At 43.2% G+C, this 21,849-nt stretch overlaps 1 gene segment (V, D, J or C); it reads right to left on the bottom strand.

Moving 5' to 3' along the window:
- Positions 1-13,711: 13,711 nt before the first annotated feature.
- LOC128579071 (immunoglobulin lambda variable 5-39-like) lies at positions 13,712-20,437 on the bottom strand. The segment is given in 3 exon segments: positions 13,712-13,893; positions 19,925-20,272; positions 20,395-20,437. Coding segments are annotated over 3 exon segments (573 nt in total).
- Positions 20,438-21,849: the final 1,412 nt, after the last annotated feature.

Here is a 21,849-nt window from a genome sequence, read left to right as displayed (position 1 = left end):
AGTACTAACTACATATACATACACATATGTAAATGTTTTTATATATGTGTGTGTGTATATATCAACAGATCTGTTAACATAATAGTGCTTATTAATGCAAAAAAAATTAGAATAACCTAAATGCCCAAATGGGCAGAGAAGTAATTTTTTTTTTTGAGAAATAATTTTAAAAGCATATGTATGGGCCAGGTATAGTGGTTCATGCCTATAATCCTACCATTCTGGGAGGCTGAGATGGGAAGATGCCTTGAGCTCAGCAGTTCAAGACCATCCCGAACAAGAGCATCATCTCTACTAAAAATAGAAACTACGGCTTGGCACCCATAGGTCAGTGGTTAGGGCGCCACCCACATACACCTTGGCCGGCGGATTCAAACCTGGCCCAGACCTGCTAAACAACAATAATAACTGCAACAAAAAGATAGCCAGACATTGTGGTGGGTGCCTGTAGTCCCAGCTTCTTGGGAGGCTGAGGCAAGAGAATAATGTAAGCCCAAGAGTTTGAGGTTGCTGTGAACTGTGACACCACGGTACTCTACCTGAGGGTGACATAGTAAGACTCTGCCTCAAAAAAAAAAAGAAAAAATTAGGCATTGTGGTGTTTACCTATAGTCTTAGCTACTCAGGAGGTTGAGGCAAGAGGATCACTTACACCCATTAGTTTGAAGTTGCTATGAGCTAGGCTGACAACACAGCACTCCAGCCTGGACAACTGAGTGAGCGTGTGTCTCAGGAAAATAAAAAGGCATATCTATGTTGTATAGCCATTGTGTTTATAAATTTTTCTAATGGTATGGTACCTTTGTACTGTGTATACCAAAATATAAGGTAATCTACATATCCCCAGTAAGAATTTAAAAATAGGAAAGGTTTTGTGACCTAGTTGAATAAATAAACTATATAGGGATATAGATAAAACAGATCTCTATTCAAAGTATTAGTTTAAATATACACATTTGAAATTACATACATATTAATTTAGAAATAATATTTTTTCCCCTCTTCACTTATAAAATGGTTATTTGTCATTGTGGAGTGTTTTTGAGATGGGGTCTCACTAGGTTGCCCAGGCTGTCCTCCAACTCTTGGGCTAGAAGGATCTTTCTGCCTCTAATGCCATCTAAGTAGCTGATACTACAGGTCCATTCCAGAACACTGGGGATAACATTTTTTAAAAGTTTGTATATATTTTGACTTCCTTGTTTTCATCATCACCAGAACCACCGTTTAGCCATCTAACAGTTTTCCATCTTAACATCCATGTACCCTCTTTTCTATATTACAGCCCTTTTGAATCCAAGTATTGAGGCTACTATGGGAAAATTATCCAAATTATAATTACCCACTTACTATTTGTATTCTTCATAACATAACCACTCATACTCCTGGTTTTTAAAATCTCCATATTTTTTATGAAAACATTCAAAGTTCCAAAGTGCCAAAGTTCAAAGAATTATACGTGGAACCCTTGTACCCATCAACTACATTTAACAGTTGTTAACTTTTTCTCTTTTTCCTTTATTACGTATCTACATGAATCCATCTTATTTTTTGGTGCATTTTATAAGAAGTTACAAATGTCCCTAAACACTTTTGGATGCATTTTATTAACCAGAATTCAATATTTATAATTCTTTTTTGTAGTATTTGCAGTTTTGAAATTTATATATATATATTTTTTTTTTTTTTGATACGGAGTTTCACTATGTTGCCCTTGGTAGAGTACTGTGGCATCATAGCTCACAACAACCTCAAACTCTAGGCTCAAGTGATTCTCTTGCTTCAGTCTCCCAAGTAGCTAAGACTATGGGCACTGGCCATAATGCCCAGCTGTTTTTAGAGATGGGATCTTACTCTGGCTCAGGCTGGTTTTGAACCTGTGAACTCAAGCATTCCAACTGCCTTGGCCTCCCAGAGTGCTACGATTACAGGCATGAACCACCTTGCCCATAATTCTTTTTTTTTGTAGAGACAGAGTCTCACTGTACCGCCCTGTGGCGTCACACGGCTCACAGCAACTTCTAACTCTTGGGCTTACGTGATTCTCTTGCCTCAGCCTCCCGAGCAGCTGGGACTACAGGCGCCCGCCACAACGCCCGGTTATTTATTTATTTTATTTTTTGATGTGTTACTTAGTTTAATGTAAGCATTTCACATTGTATATCGAAGCAGTACCCTAAACCCCATAAATGCATCAATGTACAAAGTTATCATTTAATAAACTACTTCCTCATTTTCTTTTTTTTTTTATTAAATCATAACTGTATACATTGATATGATCATGGGGTATCATACACTCGCTTCATAAACCATTTGACACATTTTTATCACAGTGGTTAACATAGCCTTTCCGGCGTTATCTCAGTTACTGTGCCAAAACATTTACATTCTACCTTTACCAAGTTTCGCAATTTTCAAAAAAAAAAAAAATGATGTATGCCCATTAGTTAAGCTCAAATGCCCACTTGTTCTGTACTTTTCTGCAGTTTGGCCGGGGCTGGGTTTGAACCTGCCACCCTCGGCATATGGGGCCGGCACCCTATTCACTGAGCCACAGGTGCCGCCCCCCATAATTCTTAAATATGACATTCTATGAGTTTTATTAAAGGGCTAGACCTGTATAATCCAACCTCATCAAGATACAGAATATCTCCATCACTCCAGAGAGTGCCTTCATGCCTCTTTCTAGTCAATTCTGGCGCCTACTACTGATTATATTTTACACCAGTCATAGTAGGATGATGTGGTTAGGGCGCCAGCCACATATACCTTGGCTGGTGAGTTCAAACCCAGCCCAGGCCTGCTAAACAACAGGCCTGATGATGATGGATCCTAATCATCCTACTATGACCAGTGTAAAATACTGGTTATAAAGCCAAGATATTTATATGGCTTTCTCATATCAAAAGTGAGGGGAATAACCAGTATTTCTCTAGTAGATAATTGTAGTGGCACATAGACTGTATGGTCAGTATCAGCATTATCAAAGGAGGGAGAAAGGCTCATGGTATGCCTAGGTGTGATCCTGAGAAGGATATGACATCTCACTTTGTGTTATTCCAGCTGAGAGTAAATAATCATGAGGAATTTTTTTTTAAAATCAAATGTCATGAAAGATTAAGAAATGGTCATGTGTTGAGAGACAAGTAAAGCTGGTAGAAATGTTTAAGACTGTCTAAAGAGTGGGCGGCACCTGCGGCTCAGTGAGTAGGGTGCCAGCCCCATATACCGAGGGTGGCTGGTTTAAACCTGGCCCCGGGCAAACTGCAACAAAAAAATAGCCAGGCATTGTGGCAGGCGCCTGTGGTCCCAACTACTCGGGAGGCTGAGGCAAGAGAATTGCATAAGCCCAGGAGTTGGAGGTTGCTGTGAGCTGTGACGCCACAGCACTCTACCCAGGGCGATAGAGTGAGACTCAGTCTTTTTTTTTTTTTTTTTTGAGACAATCTAAAGAGATAATAAAGGTAGTACCTGCTTCTGGACTGGATCCTGTACTGGAAGGGAGAAATGATTATAAAGGCCATTATTAGATCATTTAACAAGGAATATACACAGTAGATTAGTGTAAATTTCAATGTAAATGTAAATTTATGAAATTGACAGTTGTACCATGGTAACAGAAGAGTGTATCCTTGTGTCTTAGGAAATACTTATTAGACAATGCTGAAGTATACTTCAGGTTATAGGACCATACTACATGTAATTTATCCTCATATACTTCAGGAAAAATGTATATATACACATGTGTATTATCTATAGAGAGAAAGCTTATTATAACAAGGAGGTTAAACATTAGCAATGAGCAACTCTGGATAACAGATATATAGATGTTAGTATTGTTTATTTTTCTTTTTGTGCATCAGTAGCCTGTGGTCCCAGCTACACCAGAGGCTGAAATGGGAGGATTGCTTGAGCTCAGGAGTTAGCAGCTGCTGTGAACTATTGTCATGCACTGTACTTGAGCCTGAGCAATAGAGCAAGGTCTTGTCTCCCAAAAAAGAAAAATCATAACCTGCAAACTAGTAGTGGTTATTACTATTGTCTTAAGTCATTGCTTTTAGATATTTTCAGTAAACAGAGCAAGAAAATTTTACGTATTTGTATATATTATTTATCTCATCAGAAGTTAATTTCAAACACACAAAAAGTTAGAAAAATAAATAATACCCCTTTCCCCGAAAATAAGACATCCTCCGAAAATAAGACCTACTTACAGGAAAGATAAGATGTCCCCTGAAAATAAGACCTAGCGCGTCTTTGGGAGCACACCTTAAAATAAGACACTGTCTTATTTTCGGGAAAACAGGGTACTAACATCTATGTATCCTTTACCCAGATTTCCGTATTGTTAACGTTTAACCTTATTGCTTTTTTGTTTTTAATTTTTTTGTAGAAATGAAGTCTTGCTATGTTATATAGGCTGATCTCAAACTGCTGGCCTCAAGTAATCCTCCTGCCTTGGTTTTCCAAAACAGTAGTTGTGAGCGATTGCACCCAGAGAGATAATGATCTTAAAATGTTTTCTACTAAAACTATGCCTTCTTAGAAGGTGATGATTCCAAGTCTGGGGCAGGAAATATATAAAATGAGCTTGGAATATTTATCATTCCATATTTCAGTGAAGCTATCAAAGACTAATATGAATTCTTGTCAGAAGGCCTTAGGATACAATTTTAAGCTATTTTATCTTGGTCAAAGATGGGACAGTGTAGGCTTTGATAAGATATAAATTACCATGGTTTAAAACCCCTCAAAAATGTTTGAATTCATCAGCTTATAATGATAATTTTTAAAATTAATTTATCCTTATCCAAGGATGATAACCAGTTCATTATCTTAAAAATTAGGCAGATGGCCAGCCACAATGGGATGTGCGGTAGTCTCAGCTACTCGAGAGGCTGAGGCAGGAAGATACCGTGAGTCTGGGATTGTGAGGCCAGCCTGGGCAACATAATGAGAATTGTTTCTTAAAACAAAATTAATCATATGAAGAAAACAATCATTTATCTTACCTTTCTGATATGAACTCTTGTGCCAGTGGTTTATCTCATCATAGGTAAGGGGAGGTGTAATCCAGCTTAAAAAAGTTTAAAAAGTTAAAATATGACCTTCTTGTAATCCCTAATTAGTTAATATATCTAAACATTGAACATCGATAGTTGCTAATACTAAATAGAGAGAAAGAAAACTTTACATGCCCCCTGATGAAATAACTTAGTATACTCTAGACTATGGCCTTGTCAAAGGAATCAAACCTTTGTCTGGTCAGTCCTCAGGATCCAGCTGCCTGTTTGTAGGAAATGCCAAGGTCAAAGGAGCAAACTCGTGAATTACACCAAGAATATTCAGTGAGCAAAATTTAGATTGTGGGAAACCCAAACAGCTTTGATTCTTTGACAGATACATTGTGTAGGAAACAAAAAAAAAGAAAACCTTTAGCGAAAAATAAAAATGATTTTAAAAGTCATTTCAAACTTTTAAAAAATGAGAAAGACTAAAAAATTAAACATGTATTTAATAGGTGATTTATTCTCAAAACTCAGGGTATGGCACATAAAAGATCCAGGATATTGGTAAACTTTTTTTAAGTACTAAGGAATTCTTAAGATTATATGTTAAGGGGAAAGCCTGTGATATATTCCATGATTTTGACAAGGGATAATTAATAGTCAGGGTTTCCACTAAACTATCATCCAACCGAAGTGGGAGTAAGAATAGGAAGACTAGAATGCAAGTGGGGAAGGAATAGAGAAAATACATTATTGGTAATGGGTTGCCATTAATATTTGAAGGAAGTAAATGTTAATGAATGGAACTAAAACTAGGCAAATTGTGAAGGTGGCAAATTTACTTTTAATGTCTATTTTCACTTGGTAGTAAAAATGTAAACTCCTTAAATGTTTATTGTGACAACCTAAACACAGGTATTTTTCTTGTTGTTTTAACAACAGCTATTATGATTTTATAACCCTAAATTCTAATACATCAAAATAAAAGGTATTAACATTTCACTTAAGATCATTCAGCATCCTCAGCTTTCAAAGAAATATAGTAAACACCTTAAAACAATGAAAATAGTGTTAAGAAACTATACTCTAAATTAGTATGTGACCCCAAATGTTGGTCTTCTTAACAGGTGATGGGCAAAATCCCAACTGTAGAACCATCTTCAGAAAAGTTGGCATGACACTCATATTCACTCTTGTCCCAAAGAGGGTGGGCATGACAGTGGGGCTCCTGGGCCTAAGCATCTGGTTGTAGTATAAAGCAGGAAAGGGGAAATGTCTGGACAGGGCTCTTGGAGGGGAAATCACTAAGATACAGCCTGAAAGTATGGCTCATTAGGGTAGATTTTGTAACTTAGAGTGTGGGTGAGGTAGCCCCCAGTGAGGTCTCATAAGTGGAGGGTAACACTCCCTCATCCCTTGTAGGATTTCATTGTTTGAAAATGATCTTGAAGTTCAGCTTTATCTTGGAGACCACAGTATGTGCTGCCTTTGCCATTTTCCTCCTGCCATTTCTCAATCAATGTCTCATCTCCAGCCCTCTCTGGAAGTTTGGCCCCTAAGAGCTTGGTGGCAAAAGACTGTTAGCATGGCAGAGCCAGATGTGAGCTACTTCCCTCCAGGAAGGCAAAGCTCTTAGAGCCGGCAGGACACCCAGGCCCTCTGTCTGCTGCCTCCTCGCCCCACCTCCCTGGTGGCCTCATGGGGCCATTGTCTGCCTCTCCGAGATTATATGTGGGTGGCCTTGTCCTGTGATATTTGTGTGACGCTCATGCCTATGAATGTTTGGGGAAGAATTGAATTGTATTTGTTTTGGCATGTTGAAAGTGTCAGGCTTACCTGCTTCAAATTTATGGGCACCCAGCTGTCACTGGAAAGTATTTACTCCCCGCCTCCCCACCCCCACGGTCCAGGTCTGCCAGCCCTTAAAGGCAAAAACCTTTTGAAATTCAGGGTCAGCACTTGCAGCCAGAAAGTGGTTGTACTGTCCACCTTCAGATAGCTCGGCCCCAGAAAACTTGAAGCAGTTAAGTCCCAAAATGCCGCCACTCATACAATTCAATTTCTCCTCAAACATAGGCAGGAGCATCAGACAAGTAACAGGACAAGGCCTCCTACATATCATCTTGGAGAGGCAGACAACGGCCCCATGAGGCCACCAGGGAGGTGGGGTAGGAGGCAGCTGACAGCAGGCGTGGGTGTCCTGTCTGCTCTAAGATGAGAGCTTTGCCCTCATGGAGGGAAGTGGCTCACCCTGGCTCTGCCATGCTAACAGTTTTTTGCCAGCAAGCCTTTAGGGGCCAGGTGGCAGAGAGGTTGGGAGATGAGGCATTGACTCAGAATATAAAGGATAAAAAATGACAAAGGCAGCACACACTGTGATTATATCCTACAAGGGACAAAGCAGCAGGAAATGGAGAAAGAGTCCTCTAAGGCAGTGGTTCTCAACCTGTGCGTCGTGACCTACAAGAACTGTATTAAAGGGCCACGGCTTTAGGAAGGTTGAGAACCACTGCCCTAAGGGAACTCAGGGAAGAGAGCCACTTCTGATAGCCAAGCCAAGTAAGGAAATGTTTTAGAAATAAGAAGTCTTTCCCAATCCTATCAAATGCACAGACATCCAAGTGGGCTGCACCTTGCAGCTGCCAGCAAAGATGGCTGTCACGGCAAAGGTGGGCATGGAGGCCACCTGAGTAAGGTTACACACTAAGCAAGAGTTAGGGAAGTGAGTGAACTGAATGTACAGAATGTTCTGCAGCCTCACCAGTGAGATTGTCTAAGTAAAGGTCCCTGGCTCTGCCCTGCTATAACCAGCCTTCCCTTCCCCCAAGGCAGGTATTTCCCCCAGGAGAAGGCAAAGGGCACCAGGGATGCCACTGCCCTGCTGGTGGCTGAATCCAAAGATCTGAAGCAGATTTCCTTCACATAAATCAAAGGGTAAAAGGCTCTTTCTAATAGGTGCCATGGTCCAGATTTGGGAAAGGTGCTGGGGGACCAGAGTCAAGGGACAAAGGCAACTTTTTAGAGGTGAGCCTCCTTCTGACCTTCATTTGCAGCCAAGCACCTGTATTCTTGAATCCTGCATTAATGGGCAATACAGGGGCTGGAGACACGACAAGCCCACCTCCCACAAAGCCTTGGGTGGGTGTTGAGGATGCTCTAATGGAGATGCTGCTGCCGGTTGTGCCCACTCCAGTGGTGGTGGTGTTCTGATGGAAGGTGGCACTGGGGGTGGCTCCATGTGCAGGTTTCTTGACAGGCGGGCTGGGCACCTTGAAGACCTCGCTTGTCTGGATGGGTGTGCCTGGCTCCATGTGCAGGTTTCTTGACAGGCGGGCTGAGCACCTTGAAGACCTCGCTTGTCTGGATGGGTGTGCCTGGCCTTGATGTGGCTCCACGTGCAGGTTTCTTGACAGGTGGGTTGGGCACCTCGAAGACCTCACTTGTCTGGATGGGTGAGCCCAGCCTTTTCTGACGTAAGCTCCCCCCACAGCTGGTGGTAACATGGCACTGCAGCCTGGGAAAGAGAGTGACACTCTGTCTAAAACAAATCAATGAATAAATACATACATAAATAAAGCATTTGCAATTAGTGGTGACTGGATGAATTTTCAGTAAATAATGTTGGAAAAATCTTCTCTTAGATTAGTTCAGGTAACCTGGTATCTATAGCCTCAGTGTTTTAACACCATAAATAGGAGATCATTTCTCTCTCTCCAAAACCTAAATGGGTGTTTTTTTCCTGATTGGCAGTGATTTGGGGATCACAGTTTCTTCTATCATAGCCCCACCTTTAAAACAGGCTTTCCCAGTGCATGGTCATCTGCACCAAACACAAGGGGAAAGATCAGTGAGGATGGCAGCATGAGGCTTTTATGCATCAGGTCTAAATGGAGTTCCCACTTTCTACCCACATTCCATTGGCCAGAGCTCAGTCTCCTGGTCACAGTGAACTGCAGAATAGGCTCAGAAAGGTGAAGGGCTGTACACCAAGGGAAAAAAAGAAACGTTTCATCAAACATTTCTATCTGTTTGGGAAAAAAAATAAAAACTGGGGAAGAGGAGCAAGATGGCGGCCAAGTAACAGCTTCCTTGCAACCGGGCATGATGAGTCTGGGGAGACAAGACTCCAGGCATCTCTGGCTTGTGGGATCTGACCATAAACATCCCTTCGAGGACACAAGGAGTCAGCAAGAGCCTTCTGGACCACAGGAGGAGCACAAAAGCAGTGGAAAACTGGCAAGTGATTGTGTGTGTTCATTCGGTCTAATCCTACTGGCAGCTGTAAGTAAAGCGGCAGTGAGATTGCAAACAGGGAAGGCCTTAACTGTAAGCTGCTTTGTTTTTTTTGGACTTGGAACTCAATTGAATTACTTTGGGAGAACTTAGACGAAAGTGTGGAGGACTTTGAGCATTGTCTAGGGCCTCAGACTGAGCTAATAGTGTTCATCTGTGGTCCAAATGGCGCCATTGTGAGAGAAGTACCCCATCAAGTTCTTCCCTCAGGGTTGCAGAGAAAGGTTCAGGTGGGAGCTAGTAATCTAGTGACTGAGCAGCCTAAAGGCAGGGACTGAGATGCCTTGCAGCCTTAGCCCTCAGGGGCATAAGTGAGATTGGTTTTGGCACACTGGGTAAGTGGATAGCCACTTCAGGAGTGATCCCAGTGACAATCACTTTCCTGGGAAAGCTTCTGCTTAGCTAAGTTTAGCAGTTGAAAGTGCCTTTGACTTGGGATGAGGAGAAATTTAGGGTCTCCGCTTTAGGCTCTCAACCCTGCAGGGTTTGAGAATCAGCAGAGGCCTCCAGGCTCCATCTCATACAGGCATATCAGCATTGTGATTAACAGCTCATACCCCAGTAGATCGCCTATTGCCCAGACAATATTCATCAAGAGATATATACTGCATTTTTATCGGTTGTTATTATTGTTGTTGATGTTTTGTTTTTCATTTCAACTATTTCTCTATAGATTTTTCTTTTCTTTCTTCATTTTTATAGTGTCAATATAATTTCCCATTGTTGCCTTATTCAACAATTAGAACTTCATTTTTGCTAGTGTTTCTACCCGTATTCGGTGGGATTACACCAGCGGTGCATCTTACAAGGGTATATGTGAAACTTGGTAAATGGTCTGTGAAGCTAGTGAATGATGCCCCATGATTATATCAATGTACACAGCTATGATTTAATAAAAAATAAAAATAAAAAAAAGTTTCCTTTTTCTAAGGGTAAATAATTGGCCCTAAAAGATATTTTAATCAGAACTTGGTAGATAAAAAAAAAAAATACCTTTGCAAACTAAAAAAGTGTTCTAAATACAAACCCTCGCCTTAAACAAGGTTATAAAGTCTTTACTGCAGTTTTTTGTCTAGAGAGGAAAATGAGGTGTGTGCTCCTTAGCCAGAGTGGAGCCATCCAAAATGGTTAAAACTGCTTTGTTCATGACCTTGCTGAGGCTCAGAGAGTTTGTGCCTGAAAGTAAAAATCTGACATCTAAGCTCACCTGAGCCTGAAAAAAATAAGTGTTCCCTGCCCAGCCCTAAATATCAGCCCCTTCACAGCAACACAGATGAATCAAGGATTTGACTCCCAAGAAGACAAGTGAGAATGTAATAACCAGCATAAGGACCCCTAAAAGCCCCTAACTGTCTCAGCCTGAGTCCCTGCATGTTTCAAATGCCCCCCCTTGGGTTAATTCTGAGAACAAGTGTCAGTACAAGGAAGTTTTCTGAGTTCCCAAAGACTCCTAGGCACAGGTAAAACAATGGTGAAAACTTACTCAAGCAGAGTTTTCCAAGCTACTGCATCTCCTAAGTTTGTCCCCAGCACAATTCTGAAACAATCAAGGCTACAGAAACTCATTTACTTTCCTATAGATAATGTGGGTATTAAAATAATCATCTCAAACTAGTCAGGCCTGGTGGTGGGTACCTGTAGTCACAGCTACTTGGGATGCAGAGGCAAGAGCATCGCTTGAGCCCAAGACCTTGAGGTTGCTGTGAGCTGTGACACCACAGCACTCTACTGAGGGCGACAGAGTGGGACTCTGACTCAGAAAAAAAAATGATCTTGGAGGAATGTAGGGTGAATTATTCATTCTTTACACAAATATTTAGGAAGGCCTATCACGTGTTAGATGCCAGGGTTGGAACAGTTTAGGGACAAGGCCTAGATCCCTGGAGCAGGAGAATCCAGCATTGAAGAAGGTTGGAGATGGTTCCAGAGGATGCCCCAGGCCAGAAGACTTCAGTGTGACCCAAGAGAAGTGGGCTGCAAGGAGTCAAGTCTTCCACAGACCCTGCCTCCCAGCAGACAGCTCAGTAGAGGGGTGTCTCAGTGGCTGCAGGGCCTGTGGGTGGCAAAGGCTCCAAAGCCTCGAGACACCTCAACGTTGAGTTCACTCAGGCTCCAGTGGAGGAGCAGGCAGAGGAGGAGGACACAGCCCCGTCCTGAGGGTGGACACAGCAGCAGAGGCTGGTGCCCCTGAGACCTCCCCCTAGGAGAAGCTGCAGGGAGCAGCAAGGTGGTCTGAGCCCCGCCCTGCCCGTCCTCCCCCTTCTCCTTTCACAGATCAGGTCTCTGGTCTGAAGTCCCCTCCTCTGCCAGCTCCCTTGCCCATTTGTCTTTCACCCATTCCCCTCCCCACACAGAATAAATCTCTGTCCAGTCCCTCACTGTCACCTGCTTATCACTGGCTCCATACTCAAAATATTTTAGTTTGCAGATAAAACCTCACTTAGGAAACTGTGAGAAACAGGCTTGTTTCATTACAGCCTCATCCCCACGTCGAAGCCCTGAGATGAGCTGCATCCAGTAGTGGCCTAGGCTTCCCCGGATCCAGGGGAGAGTCAGGGACCCTCAGCCCTGGAACTCACCTGCATCTCAGGTGATACCAGGGAGGTTCCCTGGCTTGTCCCGTTTCCAATAAGAGTCACAGAGAACAAGACTGATGTCACCTTCTATTTTCTGTCAAAGATCCCAGCCTTGCACCACTTGACACCTAAGGACTGAAGTAGTTTTAAAAAGCTGTTATCCAGTTCTCAGATTGTTCATGAGAGGTTAAAAGCTTTCTGTACTATGCTGTCAGTTCTGGGCTGTTTGTTGTTTTAAATTTATATGAAAATAGTTTCCTTATCTGGAATCTCACTATGTATAGAACTTAGAGGCAATTCTGCACGACACATGCTTTTGCTGGGACCTGGAGCCTACTGGGTTTGCAACTTGGTACCTGACAGCTGTTCTAAGGCTGCTCAATATCAAGTTCTTTCCGAATTGTTAATGAAAGTTTCTTCTATGTGTTCTAGCAATAGTGCTAACTGTTTACATTCATTTTGTCTCATTTTATTCCACTTAAAGGAATTTTAATTTTTCACGGAATATTGTTTTGTACTCTTTGCCACATGATTCAGTAGAGGCATTGTGTGGGCCTGTGGTTAATAATGATGATTTCCTGTGTGCATTACAGCAAGTCCCTCCACAAATCCTGGTTCCACTGGAACATTGTCTGCAGAGGCTACAGGGGACATCTCTGGACCTGCGTGTGTCCCCTGTGGTGACTGAGTGACAGGCTCTAGAACAGACCTGGAACCCAGTGTAGCCCTGGGGCATTTTGACTGGCACAGGTGAAGTCTACAAGATGCTGTGTCTCCTGAGCCTGGCCTGGGTGGATGGGCCTCGTTCTGTCCACTCTATTGTCTCTAGAAGGAGATCTGTTCTTGAACATGAATTTTATGCTCATGGAGGTGAGCAGGCTCAGTGTGTAATTTCAACAATACCTCAATCTAACGTGTTTTGAAGTCAGGGACTCAAGAAGAGCCTCAGACCTTCCTGGCTTATTCATAATTAGAATCAAGATTATGAAAAGATTCCTGACACCATCAGCTACTGGGAAATGCAATAAGTTTTAGAATGAGGTTCCACTGCAGTCCCATCAGGGTGGCTATAAACAAAATTACAGATAATAGCAGATGTTGCTGAGAATGTGGAGAAATTGAAACACTCACTTGTTAGTCATGGAGATGTAAACTGGTGCAGCCTCTTTGGAAAGCAAACATTTTCCTAAAAAGAGTTACTATGTCACTCTGAAATTTCACCCCTACTAGACACCCAAGATAAATGAAGACATATGTATACCAGTATTTACAGTGACATTGCTCATAAAATCAAAAGGCTTAGCACCCAAATCCCCAAATGATAAATAGTTAAACCACCTTAGAATATCCATACTGTGGAGTGTTTTTTGGCAATAAAAAGGAATGAAGTGCTGATACCACTAAATTAAAATTTTATGAAGTACAATTCCAAACAAGTGGACCAATAAACATTTTAATGCATTATTTCCTTAAATTATGGAAAAAACAAAAATTGGATTTTTAGCTCAAAGTTATAATAATACTGGCTATTACCATAATAATTGTTTCTTTGTAGAATAATGGAAATATTCACATTTATATTATGGTCATTGGTTGTACAACACTGTACATACTAAAGAAATTGAAGCTTATAAATGTATGCTATTTGTGATGTGCTTTAAAAGATGTTTTCAGAAAAACAATAAGAAAGACAGCAAGTCACTGACATGGGAAGGTCGCTGACCCTCTAAACATGTCTGTGATCTGAGAATCAGATCCCCAGATGTGGACACTTCAGGGCTGGTCACAGTCAGGCTCTAGGCTGGGGTTTGTCACAGGCAGTCGTGAGGGTGATCACCGGGGAGCAGGGGCAGGTTTTTGTCTCAGTTCCCCATGAGTCTGGAGCACTGTGTCAACATTCAGACTGCTGTCCCATGTGAAATAGTAATAATCAGCCTCGTCCTCAGCCTGAAGGCCCGAGATGGTCAGGGAGGCCATGTTTCCAGACTTGGAACCAGAGAAGTGATCAGGGATCCCTGAGGGCAAAGAAGTGCTGAGCATCACAGTTTTGGGGGCACCACGAGAAATCTGCTAGTGCCATCTCACACCATACCTTCCAACATTGTTGCTGTTTCCAGAGCAGGACAGAGTGATCACCTGTCTCATAGACCCTGACACCAAAGCTTCCTGTGTCAGTCTGGACTGTACCCAGGACCCTGGAACAGAAGAGGTGGAGACACAGAGAGATGAGTCTGGAGTCAGTGTCCACCACATGCTCTCAAAATGAAAGGGAGAAATCACCGCAGGTGTCCTCCCCACCCAGGCACTTCTGCTTCCAAGGGCCTGTCACCTGGCAGAGAGTGAGAAAGGTGAGCAGGAGAGGGGCCCAGGCCATGGTGGAGATTCCTGCCAGCTCTGATTCTTGAGGGCCCAAAGCTGCCTCAGAGCTTCCCCTGTCTCTTGTACCTACTTCCCCACTGTGGGGACTGAGAGGGCTTTTCATGCAAATCATTCCCTTCCCTTCAAATGGCCTCCCAATCCCTGGGCACGGAAGCTTCTGTGCATGAGGCTGGCAGGGCCTGGCCTGAGCCTCCCCAGGGCTGGCGCTGAGATTAAGCAGCCAGTCTGTCCCCCGGGACAGTGAGCACCAGGCCCCCAGCAGAGAGCAGGTGGCTGGTTTCCAGTCGGGCAGCCCCATAGCGCCCCCTGCTGTCCCAGGTATGGATTCGCTCAGGTCTGGGATGCCAAACAGAGGACCCTGGGGAGAGCACTGGGCTCCCCACCTCTTGTCTGCTGCCCTCCTCAGGCAGAGGGACCTGTTCACTGGCTGGTGCCTCCTCCACAGGACAGCTGCTGACCTTGGCTAAGCCCTGACTTCAGTGATGGGGCCTCCTCGGTAGTTTACTCTGTGGCCATTTCTTCCACTGTGGATTTGTTGTGGGGTCAGCTCACCAGAACCACAAAGGACAGCGAGAGCCCAGCCAAGACCTGTTAGTTGGAAAGGCCTAGGATGCTGGCTTTGCTTTCCCTCTGCCCATGCTGCGCCATGACAGGGTGGTTGCCTTTTCATGTTCAGTTGTGAGACTTTCTATTATAGGTGAGATATTAGAGCCTTCTCAGATATGTGATCAGCATGTGTTTCTTCTGTTGGTGTTTGACTTTCTATCTCTTTGATCATGTCCATTGACAAACACTTAAAAATTTTCATCAAGGCTCAGCGCTTGTAGCAAAGTGGTTACCGCACCAGCTATATGCATCAAGGGTGGCGGGTTTGAACCTGCCTGGGCCAGCTAAGCAACAATGACAACTGCAACAAATAAATAGCCAGGCATTGTGGTGGCCACTTGTGGTCCCAGCCTCTTGGAAGGCTAAGGCAACAGAGTTGCTTAAGCCCGTTGCTATGAGCTGTGATGCCATGTCACTCTATGGAGGGTGACATAGTGAAACACTGTCAAAAAAAAAAAAATCATCAAATCAAATTCAAAAGTTTTGTAGGTTATACTTTTGGTGTCATATCTCATAACCCATTCCAATATCCATATTTATTAAGCTTTTATAGTTTTATGTTTGTTCAAAGTGTTTTATACTTACAACTATTGCATTTAGATCTTTACTACACTTTGAGTTTGTTTTTGAATGTTTTCTAAGGTGGAAGGCCATAGTTATTATTTTTCATGTATATATCCAGTTCTTTCAGCAGAATTTCCAGAGAAGCTGGAGAACCTATTATTTCATCCTGTATGTTCAATTGTCTAGAGATGTATAATTTCTGAGCTCTCAATAATACCCTAATTAATTACACAGCTATCCTTATGCCTGTACTGCACCATTTTGATTAATGTAGGGTTATACTAAATTTTGAAATTCTGAAGTGCAATTTTGTTCTTCTTCTATAAGACAATGGTAACTGGGATCCTTGCTATTCCATGTCAATTTTAGGTCACTTTCTGTTTATCTGTGGAGCAGCAACCACAACAGCACATGGAACTTGTAGAGACGCTGGTGAGTCTGTGGTTGCCTTTGGTGCACAGTCAGCCCTCCACGTCCAGGTCTCCACATCTATGGATCCAACCAGCCACAGTCAGAAAGAGTTTGAAGAAACAGTGAAGATGCACAACAATGCACAATACTACACATGAAATACAGCATACCTGTGACCATAGATTCTACACTGGGTAAGGTATTATAGTCTGGAGATGACTTTTTTTTTTGAGATAGTCTCACTTTATAGCGCTAGGTAGAGTGCTGCAGCATCACAGCTCACAGCAACCTCAAACTCATGGTCTTAAGCAATTCTCTTGCCTCAGTCTCCATAGTAGCTGGGACTACAGGTGCCCGCCACACAGTTGGCTATTTCTTTGTTGTTGTTGTTGTTGTTGTTGTTGCAGTTGTCATTGTTGTTCAGCTGGCCAAGGCTGGGTACGAACCCATCAGTCTTGGTGTATGTGGCCGGTGCACTACCCACTGAGCTATGGGTGCCACCCGTCTGGAGATGATTTTAAGCATATGAAAGAATGTGCTTAGGTTATAGGTAAATACTCTCCCTTGAGCACTTGTGGATTTTGCTATTTACATGTAGTCCTGGAAACAAGGTCCCATGGATACAGGGGAACAACTTAACAATAATAAGATATATAACCCATGAATTCCATTTGTTTAAGTGATCTTTAATTTCTTTAACAGATATTTTTCAAGGAGCATGACTTCATCTTCCTTCCTTAAAATTATTTTTAAGGATTATATAATGGTATCATAATAGAAATGTTTTCTTAATCCTTCATTTGAATTATTTTTTGTTAATATGTAGAAATACAAGTCAATTCTGCATGTTTGTTCATTAACCTGAGAGTTCCCTGAATTCATTTAACTCTAATTTTAAATGAATTTTGCAGGAATATGTAACTGTCATCTTTGGATGGAAATGTTTTTATGTCTTTCTTTCCACCATGAGTCACTTTTATTTGATATTCTTTCCTAATTTTTCTGGATATGACTTTCAATACCATGTTCAATCAAAATGGTAAAAAAAAATATTTTTATCTTTCTACTGAATATCAGTGGGAAACCGTTTCAGTCATTCACCACTGAGTATAATTTTAGCTGCCTGAGTTCCAACTAAAGTTTTTGTTTGTTTGTTTGTTTGTTTATATAATATTGTGGAATTATAATGTTGTGTAAGTTACTTTCTGTCCCTAGTCTATCAAGGGGGGGTATCATAAAAAGGGTGTTTATTATTGTCAGTTTCTTTTCTCCATCCACTCGTATGATCTATTCCCCAAGTCATCATTCCATGGATGTGTATTATGATGTCGGATGTTCTTGTATTGAACCAGCCTTGTATTCCTGGTCACATCCTGCTTGTTTATAGCACACGATCCTTTTAATACGTTGCTGGATTCAGTTTGCTACTATTTTCTTGAGGTTTTGCATCTTCATTCATAAGGGATATTGGCTTTGGAATTATTTTTCTTGCAGTATCTTGGTCTCCCCTTTGTATCAGGGTAATGCTGGATTAATGGAATCAGTTAGGATATATCATCATCTTCACTGTATCCTGGAAGAGATTGAGAAGGATTGGATGTTGCTCTTTAACTGTGTCATAGAGTTCACCAGGAAAGCTGTCTGGTCTTAGGCTTTCCCCTGTTGGGATATAATGTATTAACAACTAATTCCATTTAACGTATCTGTTTACATCTTTCTAGATGTTTTATTTTACATTGAATCAGGTATGGTAGCTTCAGTATGTGTAGGAATTTGTCTATTGCCTGTAGTTTAACTAGATTGTTGCTGTAAAATTGTCTGTTTTTATTTCTTAAAGGTGAAAAGTTAGATTGTTAATTTCAGATCCTTATTGTTTCTAATGTTGGCATTTATAGGTATAAGATTTATTCTGAGCACTGGTTTCACTGCCCTCCATAACTGTGTGAACGCTCTGTCCACTGCTCCTAGGAAACTTAGCCTTACATCTTTAATGTCCCCAGGGGAAGTCAGGATGCTCCTCATGTGCCCGAGAATTACAGGGGTGTCAGTGCTGGGAGGAGCTGGTGAATGACACTGAGGGGGTAAGAGCGCGGAGATTTCAGGTCCCTTGGGGAAGCAGAAAAGGTGACATGGGGAGGATACCAGGAGAGGGAGGGGTGATCTTGGCAGAGGAGAAGCCATCACGGGGTCTGCATAGAGAGCCCTGCCCTCCTGGGGAGGCCTAAGGAACTTGCAGAAGGTGGTGGGATGAATGGATGAGGGTGGGAGGCAGCTGGATAGACTCAGAGAATCTGTGGGAAGACTGACCTGGTCAAAGGCAGTCCAGTCTCAGCTCAGTGTTGTCCAGTGGCAGCTCTGTGGGCTCACATGCTTTTTATCTGTAATCTGTCTGGTCTCTTCTCTGGGCACCCTACAACTCCCTTTACATGAAAAGGTCCATGTCCTCATCTTCCCTCCTCAGTGCTCTGGTGACTCTGGGCAGGGACATGAATTGTGCTGACTGACTTTGCTGCTACTGCTGCTGCTGTTCCTCAGGTCACCACAGTAAGAGCAGGTAGCCTCTCAGGAGTTCCACACAGGCTGGGGGTGGGGGGAAGAGTGGTCAGCCCATTGGTGGTGGGGGCAGGAACTTGCCTCTGAGCTGTGCTCACATAGTTCACAGGGCCTTCTGTGGAGTGTGGATGACAAATAAATGCTCATGGAGCCATTTGGGGATGCCCAGCACAGCCTGCTGAATTCCATAGTGTTGACAGGGCACATGAGTCTGTCCTGTCCTTCTTAATTCCTGATACTTGGAGTAATTTCATGCAAATATCAACCTATTCCTTTCCTTTCCATACCTTGGTTGGAAAGGATCCATTGTGTGGAGAAGGAAGAGAAACTCTGAGTCATCCCCATGGGCTAAGGGATGTCCATGCACCAGGTACCTTAATGGGGCTGGAGCAGTCTCACCTGCAGGAGAGTCATCACACCCAGTCCCGCAAGGGGATGCTCAGCCATTGCACTAGAGGGGACACATTGGTGTTCTCTCTCTCCCTCAATCTCTCTTTCTCTCAGTCAGACCAGCCATGCCCCCTGCTGGCCACAGAATCACATCCCTCTTCTATACATTACACAGCTGACTGTCCTAGCAGGTTCACCTGCCTTTGATGACTTTTTTCAACTGGAGGAAGAAGTGTGGTATTGTAGGATTGTTTGCCCCCAGGTGCCATCATGGAGAGTCTCTTGGGACTTCAGGAAACCACATTTGTTCTTCTGAATCCCCCACCCCTGCACTTTCCACTTCCTGCAGGGACTCCAGTGACCCCACTGTGGTAGGCCTTGGTTTCAGCTCTCACTTAGGCTTTCCAGACACTCTGCTCACACTATTATAATGTACCTCTTTATTAACTTCATGTCAATTTACCTTACTGCAGTATGCTGGCATTTTCTGCAGGATCCCTAATTAATACTCTCAGACTAATACTCTTAGTCTGTCATATACAGACTAAGTTTTGAAAATTAACTAACCGTACTCGGAAACAGTCAAAACTCTTCTTTCCTTGGAAGGATTCTGTGTCCTAAGCAAGGAATAACTGTTCTCATAGAGATGACTCAGAGTGTCCTGTTAGTGATGGTGCAGACATCCTATAAGAGGAGTGGGGGCTCCCTGGAAAGGCCACAGACTCTCACTGTGGACCCTAAATGGCTGGAGATTTCACCACTGATGCTGGTTGTTGCCCTAAGCAGTGAGGCCTGTTGACTTTATGGGATGATCCTCAGGTTCTGATCTAGAGGTAAGATAGAAATGAATAATTTTTCTTCTTTCTAGAGGAAAGAAGGCTCTAAGATAGAGACCTTCTGAGCAAACTTGGCTGCACAGGTGATAATTCAGTGTTATCATGAGGGCTCTATTTTTGCTTTTTGCATTTCTCAAAATTCAGAATAATGAATGGAAAATTGAAGGTACAGCCTTTATGTGCCTGATGGTCCTTCCAATTAGAGTGTGTGTGTGTGTGTGTGTGTGTATGTATATATATTATTTATTTCAAAGTTTAAAAATTGTGATAGGACGGGGCCCTGAGCAGAAGAAGGTTTTTGTCTCACCTCTCCATTTGCTTGTGTCACTGTGAGAAGCATTGTTGTACCATATGGCACAGTAATAGTCAGCCTCGTCCTCAGCCTGCAGCCTAGAGATGTGCAGGATCCCTGCATTGGCCGAGGGGTCTTTGGATCCAGAGAAGTGGCTGGGGACCCCAGAGCCCTGGTGCTTATCTGAGTCTGACTTGAATCTCAGGAGATACCGGGGAAGGCTCCCTGGATTTTGTTGGTGCCAGTATATCCTGTAGCTACCAACATTGATGCCACTTCTCAGGGTGCAGGTTAATCTGGCGGATGATCCAGGAGATGTAGAAAGGGAGGGCAGCTGAGTCAGCACAGGCTGGGAGAGGGAACCTGGAAAAACAAATGCTCAGTGGTGCTGGTGTAGGGACCAGGGTAATGTTTTTCAGAGATCTTTGCAAGAAGATCCAGAATTAGGGTAGGGGCTCTTTCTGGCCTCTGAGGCCTGTCCCTACCTGAGCAGTGAGACAGGACCAGAAGGACAGGAGCCCAGGCCATAGTGGACACAGCCATGGTCGCCACAGTGGGGCTGGGCTACTCCAGGCCCCCTTTTCTCCCCATCCTCTGCACAGAAGGGGCTGCTCATGCAAACGTGTTTCCATGCACCGACTGCCCAGCCCCTCCATGACCCTGGGATGGGACTTAGCTCTCCCTGCAGACTGAGGAAGGGTGGATTGGCTTTGCCCCTTGGGAGAGCCCTGGAAGGAGGCATCTGCTGAGACCATACAAAGGTCGCTGCTCAGGGGACTGTGCCAGGCCAGAGAGGACACAGCTGCTTAGTCCCCATCTCTGAACATAGGGCCCAGGCCAAAGGCCCAGGCTCCTTGGAGTGACTGGTCCTCCCTGATCAGGTGTGTAGGGACCACAGGGAAGTCCCCCAGTGCCCCATGCTTGTCTCTGCTACTTCTCAAGTCACTGTCTTTTTATAAGGCACAGTCTGTCAATTCTGACACTTTGTGTGTAATTAATGTCATTCTCACTGGCAAAAGGAATCCTGGACTATGAGAGGTGAAAAACTGTATATAAATGACAACTTAATTTGTTAGCCTCCTCAGAAGATGCTACAAATATAAAATTCCTTCCTTGGTATGTTATTTAATATATACATATATATGTACTTTTTCAGGACCATGGTTCTTATAGGAAATATATTCCATCTCAACTGATATGAGTGCACTGGTGTTTTGATTTTCAGATTTGTGCTGTGGTAATTGCTGTGCTGATTGACACAGCAAAGAGAAGCACAGTGGACCCTGATGTTTGCACCCAGGGGGCTCACATGGTGCCATGTTGCACTCAAATAAAGTCCGGCTTTTGCTCCATCCTCAGACACACTTTCCTCAGCATCCTCCAACTGCCCCACCCATTCAGAATCAACACCCCTATAGATTCAGAGCCCATGAACCCATCATTATTTTCCTCACCAGTTTTCTCAGGAGGTTCTTTGAGGAATTTGGCATTGAACAGTGGAATATATGACATTCAGGAACCATGCAGTGAATTTTGAGCCTGATATTTAATATTTTGATTACAATGAGTATTACACAAGTTTTTAGTTCAACAGAATATTAAGTGACATTCACCCCAGCTCATGTCAGCTGACTTCTGTCCCCTGAACCTGCTCCTCCATCCACTTGCTCCTTATGGTGTTTTTTTACTTGATACCTGGAGGGCAGTCAGGTCCTTCTGCACTGTCTGTGCAGGAGTCCAGGGGGTCCAGTCCATCCTACTGGTCACCTTCCCCAGGACTCAAGTCAAGGTTTATCTTCTGTTGTCTAGCCTGTGAGGTCAAAGCTGTTATTGAAAAGTTCTTTGAATCAACTCAAATCTTGCACTAAAATTTCCACAAAGAAGAAATTGTCATCTTGGACTCAGACTTGTGCCTCTTCCTGGGATTGTGATTTAGGTGA

The sequence above is a fragment of the Nycticebus coucang genome, chromosome Y (genome assembly GCF_027406575.1).
Source record: "Nycticebus coucang isolate mNycCou1 chromosome Y, mNycCou1.pri, whole genome shotgun sequence".
In the NCBI taxonomy this organism is placed as follows: Eukaryota; Metazoa; Chordata; class Mammalia; order Primates; family Lorisidae; genus Nycticebus; species Nycticebus coucang.
This window is presented reverse-complemented; position numbering and strand designations above follow the sequence as displayed.